This window comes from Cnephaeus nilssonii (genome assembly GCF_951640355.1).
Source record: "Cnephaeus nilssonii genome assembly, chromosome: 19".
Lineage (NCBI taxonomy): Eukaryota > Metazoa > Chordata > Mammalia > Chiroptera > Vespertilionidae > Cnephaeus > Cnephaeus nilssonii.
The window spans coordinates 47,066,736-47,073,696 of NC_137090.1; the positions used below are offsets into that span (position 1 = coordinate 47,066,736).

The 6,961-nt window shown below is 48.4% G+C and overlaps 1 protein-coding gene across 1 annotated transcript; it reads right to left on the reverse strand.

Moving 5' to 3' along the window:
• Positions 1–330: 330 nt before the first annotated feature.
• LOC307115726 (phosphofurin acidic cluster sorting protein 2-like) lies at positions 331–3,454 on the reverse strand (the record flags this gene model as incomplete). Its single annotated transcript, XM_079799108.1, is given in 6 exon segments — positions 331–393; positions 397–1,758; positions 1,851–2,037; positions 2,282–3,063; positions 3,067–3,288; positions 3,290–3,454. Coding segments are annotated over 6 exon segments (2,781 nt in total).
• Between the last annotated feature and the right edge of the window lie 3,507 nt (positions 3,455–6,961).

Here is a 6,961-nt window from a genome sequence, read left to right on the forward strand (position 1 = left end):
TCCTGGATTCCAGGAAGGGAAGGTCTCCAAGGCCAGAACCCTGTGTTGGAAATCCTGAGGCCAAAACACATCTTCCATGATTCTCTAGCTCAACAGTGCGGGCCTCACCTCCCACCTGCAGTAGTGTGCTGGTTATTAAATAGAGCATTTGGGCATCCCAGTGGGGGCAACCCCCTTAGCTTCCAGGTTATGAACACATTCTAACTTAAAATGGTTTCTCTTTGTGTTTCCAGGGTCTGTCTCCATAGAAAACTGCAATGTTAACACAAAAGCAGCTGGGTCCTCCTGGGCTTGGCCCAGGCAGGGTGAAGGGCAGGGGGAGGGGCAGGGCTAGGAGGTGGAATTGTTGTGTCCGAAGATGAAAATGGGAAAGTGCTTAACATGGGAGGACCACTAGGCTATCAGCTGGAAGAAGGTCACGTCGTTCCACTCCACACCATCGATGAGGACTCGCAGCATGTTTTGCTGGTTCTTGGCTGAGCAGACCAAGGGGCCGATGCCCTCAATGCACTGGCTTTTGGACTCCAAGTCTTTGTCCTTCATTTTCTTGGGAAAACACATCACCTTCTTGTTCTTCTCCTTGGTGAGCACAGTCATGGACATTGTGGGTGTTTCTGTGGTCTTGCCACTGCTGGGCAGCCTGCTGACCTGGAGAGACCGGAAGGTGCACTGGAGTGTGTTTTTGATGGTCGGCAGGTCTTCCTTCTCCCCATTTCTCTTCCTGTGTGTGAGCTGGGCTTCCATCCAGTAATCCACCTGCAGCTCCATCAGCTCAGCAACGACACCCTGGCTGGGGGAGGACGGGTCCCCACTCACTGATGGGAAGGAGGTTGGGGTGTGTGAGGCCTCCCTGGCGGTGGACAAAAGCACATTGGAGCATGAAAGGACCACATCGTCTGTGTCTCCAGACATGGCTGAAGATGGTTCCACTCTTCCAACATGCACTGCCCCCACAAAGGGAATGAACTTCTGTGAGGACAACTCGCCTGGGCTCTTTGTCTTAGAGATGAGCATGGCCTCAGAGATGGGCAGCTGGTGGACACGGTTAGCTCCTGTGATGTATTCTGTGATTCTAGACACGATGTCCAGCGTGTCCTGCACAGCACTCTGAGCCTCCAGGTTGTGGAACAGGTTCTGCCAGGCCACGTCCTGAAAGAGTTTGTTGGAGCAGTAATCCATGGAGCCTAGGTACCCGGCCACGGAATGGGAACCCAGGGGAATGACCAGGAAGCGTATATAGCCCAGACAGTCTGGGTTCTGATGGGACAGCTGCTCCACAAAGACCCGCAACATGGTGCTGAAGTAATGCAGAGCCCCCACCACCGCGATCTTCACTGATTTTGGGGTCTCTGTATTGCAGTTGCAGTATCTTTGCATCCAGGAGATGATGGTGCTGAAAGCCTGCTGGACATCAACCACAGAGCAGGTGCACAGGAAGGGCAGTGTGTGCTGCTGCAGGATGTCTGACAGGAACTCCCCCTGCCTGTCAGAGGTGTTGATGAGGATGATGTTCTTAGGCAGACAGTCATTGGAGATGAGGATGTGGTTCAGCTGGTTGTACACGGTCTTCCTGGAGAACTGCAGTTGATTCTGTGGGTCTGGGCAGCGTTCCTTGATCAGGCTATTGGACAACACATTCAGAGACCTGTTCCAGCCCCGGCAGGCAGGCTGCTTCCCCGTGGAGCTGCTGGAGGTCATGACAAGAGAATTGGTCTTGGTGATGTGCCCAATGGGCAGCATCTTCTTAGTGAGCATGTCCTGAGCAGAGGTCTCTGCCTCCAGGATGTCCTCAGGCTATGCCGGCTGCTTTCTAGTGTTGGGCATGCTGTGGGCCACCCAGTCAGAGCCACTGTCGCTTGACAGGCTTTCAAAGTATAACCTGAGCTTAGGCTATGGGTGCCAAGAACTGTGCTATCCTTCTCCATGTCTGGGCCACTTGACAGGCTTTCAGAGTATGTCATGAGCTCAGGCATGGGAGGAGTTAGGAGACAGTCATCATCTTCCATGTCTGAGCTACTGTTGCTGGGGTTCACCAGCCTGTGAAACAGAAGGGCCAGGTCCTTGTCAGGGATTTGCTCCTCAGGGTCCTGCTCTGAGTTCAGGACCTCCTCCATCATTTGGAACCTAAGCAGCCATTCTGTGACTTTCTGCTGGTAGTTTTGTTGCCTGGTCATGGACCTCCTTCTTACTAAAGGTTTCTCCAGGTCCAAGTCATGCTCATTCAAGCAATGCCTGTGGGCGGCATTGTAGCTAACCTCCAGCTCAGAGAAAACAAACTCACTCTCCCTCGAAGAAGTTATCTGTGGACTCCACCTTGATGCTGGACTGCATGGCACTGTTCAAGTGGTTGATGGGCTGGCTCAATGGGGAGATCCAGGTCTTGTCCACCTTGGTGGTGGGTGTGCTGCAGGCCATCAAGTCAGAGACACTGTCGTTCAACAGCTTGCTGCCCGGGCCCTGGGTCTTCGTGGGCATGTTGGCCAGCCGAGGAGGCTCCTTCTGCCTCCGGGCACTGTGCAAGCTCCTTATCTCCCTCTGCCAGCTGGAGTGTGACAGACCTTCAAAGTATTGCCTGGTCTTGGTCTTGGTGTTGCTGAGGATGCTGTCATCGTCCTCCATGTCTGGTTCACGGTAGCAGGGATTCTCAAGGTTGTCATACAAAAGGTCCAGGTCCTCCTCCACCTTGGGGACATGCTCTGTAGGATCTGGATCTGAATCCACAACCTCTTCTGACATGTTGGACCTGGGAAGCAGTGCCATGACTTTCTGCTTCAAGTTTTGTTGCATGCATCGCTGCTGCTTCTTGGGCTGCCCCAAGTCAAAATCAATTTCTTCCAGGTCCTGCCTGTGTGGGGCACTGCAGCTGGCCTCCAGCTTAGAGAAGCTCTCAGAATTCCCCTCCATGTAGCTATCTGTGGACTTGGCCTTAGGGCTGGCCTTCATAGTGCTGTACTTATAGTCAATAGACTGACTGGACAGGGAAGAGATCCAGATCTTAGCCAGCTTGGTGGAGGACTTCTGGTTGCTGCTGCTGAGGCTCAGCACCTGGCCACCCTTGGGGGGTCACTGCAACACCTCGGCCATGCAGATGGCACCTGTGGCCAGTGTCTTGTAGTCCAGGATGATCCTGTTGTTATTGCACTTCCTCTGCTGCAGCATGATCTGTAGCTTGTTGCCTTCTCTCTTGAGGAAGTGGGAGTACTGTAGGGAGAAGCTTAGCACCAGGTCGGTCTCCACTGGTCCACTGGGGGGCAGCACAATCTCATGGGATCTCAAAATGCCCTTGGAGGCCTGCTATCACAATGGAGATGAGCTCCTTCTGTAGTTCCTTCAAGATCACCAGCTTCTTTAAAGTCAGGCTGCACAACCTGGGAACGCTGCTGGGGTTGGAGCAGTCCACCTCCCAGATAGAGAAGAGGTTCATGGGTACTGGGGTGTTGAGCACAATGGGCATGCAGGCCAGGCCCGCAGGTGGAGAGGAACCTACAGCTGCTTGCAGCATACAGGTCCTTGATGGTTTCTCCCCCTGTGGTGGGACAGAAGAGGGACATGATTTGTGGCAAGAAATGGGACACAAGTGATCGAAGGAGCAAGTGGATGACAAGTGGTCACAGGCTCATCTGTGACTAGCACAGGGAAGGCCTGCATAATGGCCTTTCAAACTCAGAGGCCTAAATTAACCACAAAGTTGGCCGGAAATTAAAACTTATTAACTAAAAGCAGTTTACAGTGTGTAGTCATGTGCTAGGCCAGCATCTTCCCTGACAAAGGTCAATCTTTACTTTAACTGAGCCTGTCTATTGTCTTTTGGCATCTACAATAAAATATTTTTATAATGTCAAAGGAATTTTCCTTTTTCTGGACACCTCCAAGCACAGGCACTGCTCTGTGCTCTGCAGAGACCACAGATCTGCTCATTGCTATTGAGTTCAATGCTGACTGCTAACTAGCTTATAGGCACATGTATAAGAGAGGCATGTGTCTATCATTTTACTTTTTATCTAATCCCAAAGATTTCTCTGCTCGGCTTTCTCCTGCTTCCCTAAGCAATGGATTTCATGTCCTCCACATACATCTCCACTTTTGATTGTATGTATAAAATAAGGTGCAATACTGCCATTCTCTGGAGCATCACCTCAATACAGTGAGATTTTGTTTTCCAGCAATTGTTGACAGTTTGGCTCCAATAAACTCACAAATATTCTGCACAGATTTGAATGCTGTTGCATTGATATTTACTTGGCTTCCTGTGGCAGGATTCCAAAGAAGCTCACACAGGAACCCCCTGCAGACCCAGTCCCAGTGCTAGCATCCAGCTAAGGGCCCATTGGGCCTGCCAGTTCCTTGCCTGTTAGGTCAATTTGGCTAAGTTGTCTCTTATATCCAGAATCTTCCCTTGCTTATGGCAGGGGGTCTGACTTTATTTGAGCTGTACTTTTAAATCCTTAAGGTAGAACTAAGGTTAAGGGTTGATAGAACCAAGGCTAAGGAGAGACAAGAGGAAACATGGGTGGCTGGTTTTTAATTCTGGGTTTTCATTTGGAATTGCTTTCTGAGATTCTGAGCAATAAACTTTCACTGTATAAGTGAGAGCTGAACTTGTTCAGCTCTGAAGATAACAAGGCACATGGTCTTTCTGACCTGATCTCCTTGTTCTTAAGCAATGAAGAATCTTTGCGGAGGTGTCAGAGGTCATTCCTCAGGCCAAGCAGGAGCCCCATAGGGAATTCTAAGACAATTGTAATTCAACTGGCTGGCTCTTCTGTGGTCTGCATAAACCCAACCAAGATGGCTACAGCCACAGAGAGCAAGGTTTCCCAGGCAACGGAGGAAGTCATGTGGAAGAGCTGATAAGGTTTGGTCCACCAGCATTCCTAGTCCTTCCTGTGGTTTTATATTTATTTATTTATTTATCCTCACTTGAGTCTATTTTTCCCATTGGTTTTTAGAGAGACTGGAAGAGAGGGAGAGATAGAGAGAGAGAGAATTGGAGGGACATATAGATTGGTTGCCTCCTCAACACACCCCAACAAGCTGCAACTGAGGTACATGCCCTTGACCTGGAATCAAGCCCAGGACTCTAAGGGACTACATTCTACCCACTGAGCCAAAGTGGCTAGAGGCCTTCAGGTTGTTTTAGATAGCTGGGAGAGAAGCCAAGGAACATAAGAGAGTTGAATGAGAATGGAGTGGTATGAGCATCATAGAGCTCAACCCAGAAGCTGCACACTTTGACCCACTACATAACATCCCTAGAAAATTTGCTTAGTTGTGCATATATAAAACAACAATGCAAAACCAACAAAAACAAACACACATATAATTAACATGGGAAGTTGTGCCTCCAAGGCTGGGATCTCACAGACTCCAGCCCTCATTAATATTCCTCATAGGAAGACTTGACTTGCAAGTGCTTTACAGAAATGGGAAGATTTAACTTGAAAATATTAACTGAAAAATGGCCAAGATGCAGCTGTCTTTAGGTGCCTAAATTAATTTTTTTGCAGGCAAAAAAATCTAGAAAAAAGTTGGTCCAAAAATGAAATTGATTGAATGAATAGGAAGTATATCTTTATTTGGAAATTTGAGGCTTCTAAGGAGAAGAACAGAAAATTCTTTTTAAAAATAAATTAATGAGAAGTTGTAGAGACTATCTCTTAATTCTCCTAAAGGCAATAAATGCTAACATTCCATTCTCCTCCTTTTATAGAATGTCCACTATATCTTTTGCTCTCTGAGCTTCCTTGTCCAGATGTGTACTTTTCCCTCCCCATCTGTCTCCTCCACTACCACTTCCTACTGACTTAAGGGAAAATGAGAATAGGAATTCTATCAGTTCCCTTTGGAGAAAAGCTGCTCTCAGCCAGAGAGGAACCAGCAATTGTTCTCAATTTTCTCTATGGCCCTGATTGGATCCAAATAAATTTAACTGATAGAACATGTAATCCTGGCTGTTCTAATTAATATAGGCCTGGTTTCTTGGAGAAAAGCAACAGAATTACTAAATAAGGTTTTTAAGAAAATTCCTGTAGAGAAGTCTGCCCACTTTAAGGATTATGGGAAATTAAATAGGATTTAGAAAAAAGGAATAAAAAAACCCTTAAGCATAGGGTTGCTCTAAGGGTGTTTCCCTTTCTCACTGATTGTTTTAGAGAATTTGAAATTATCATTAAGTGGGAAGCCACTAAGGACCTTGTAGATACTGGGGCCACTTTATTTGTTCTTAACTGCACCCAACTAAATGCTTTCTCCATCGGACTAAAACTTCTGTACAAATGTCTGCTTTTTAATCAAAACCTGTTTCCTTCCAACTAGGGAATGTTATAGAATAACATCCTACCTAATAAAAGGGTAATATGCAAATTGACCGAAACGTCGCTACACCTATGTCACGCCCACCAGCCACGCCCACTAGCCAATCAGGGCGAGTATGCAAATAAACCCAACCAAGATGGCTACAGCCACAGAGAGCAAGGTTTCCCAGGCAACGGAGGAAGTCAAGCTTTTCACCTGCCCTTGCTAGGCCTAAGCCTCCACTCAAGCTGCAAAGTTTCAATTATAGAAGGTAAACAAATCTTAACAGAAATGGTGGCAGCCGCGGAGCTGGAGAGAGCAGGCCAGCGTTGCCCCTGGCAACGGAGAAAGCAAAGCTTTCCGCACACCCTGAAAGGCCAAGGCCTCCGCTTAAGGCTACAAAGTTTCAATTATAACCCCAACAGAAATGGCTGCCGGCCGAGGAGGGAACCCCAGGCTTGGCTCCGCTCCAGGCTACAAAGTTTCAATTGTAGAAGGGAAATAAATTCCAGATACCAGGGCCTCCTCTTGGGTCGCCAGGGGGCGTGGCTGGCCTGCAAACCACCACAGGCCCCTTGCTCAGGCCGCTCTATGCCCCAAGGGAACCCCCATCCTGATCCAAGACACCCTTCAGGGCAAACCAGCTGGCCCCCACCCCTGCACCAGG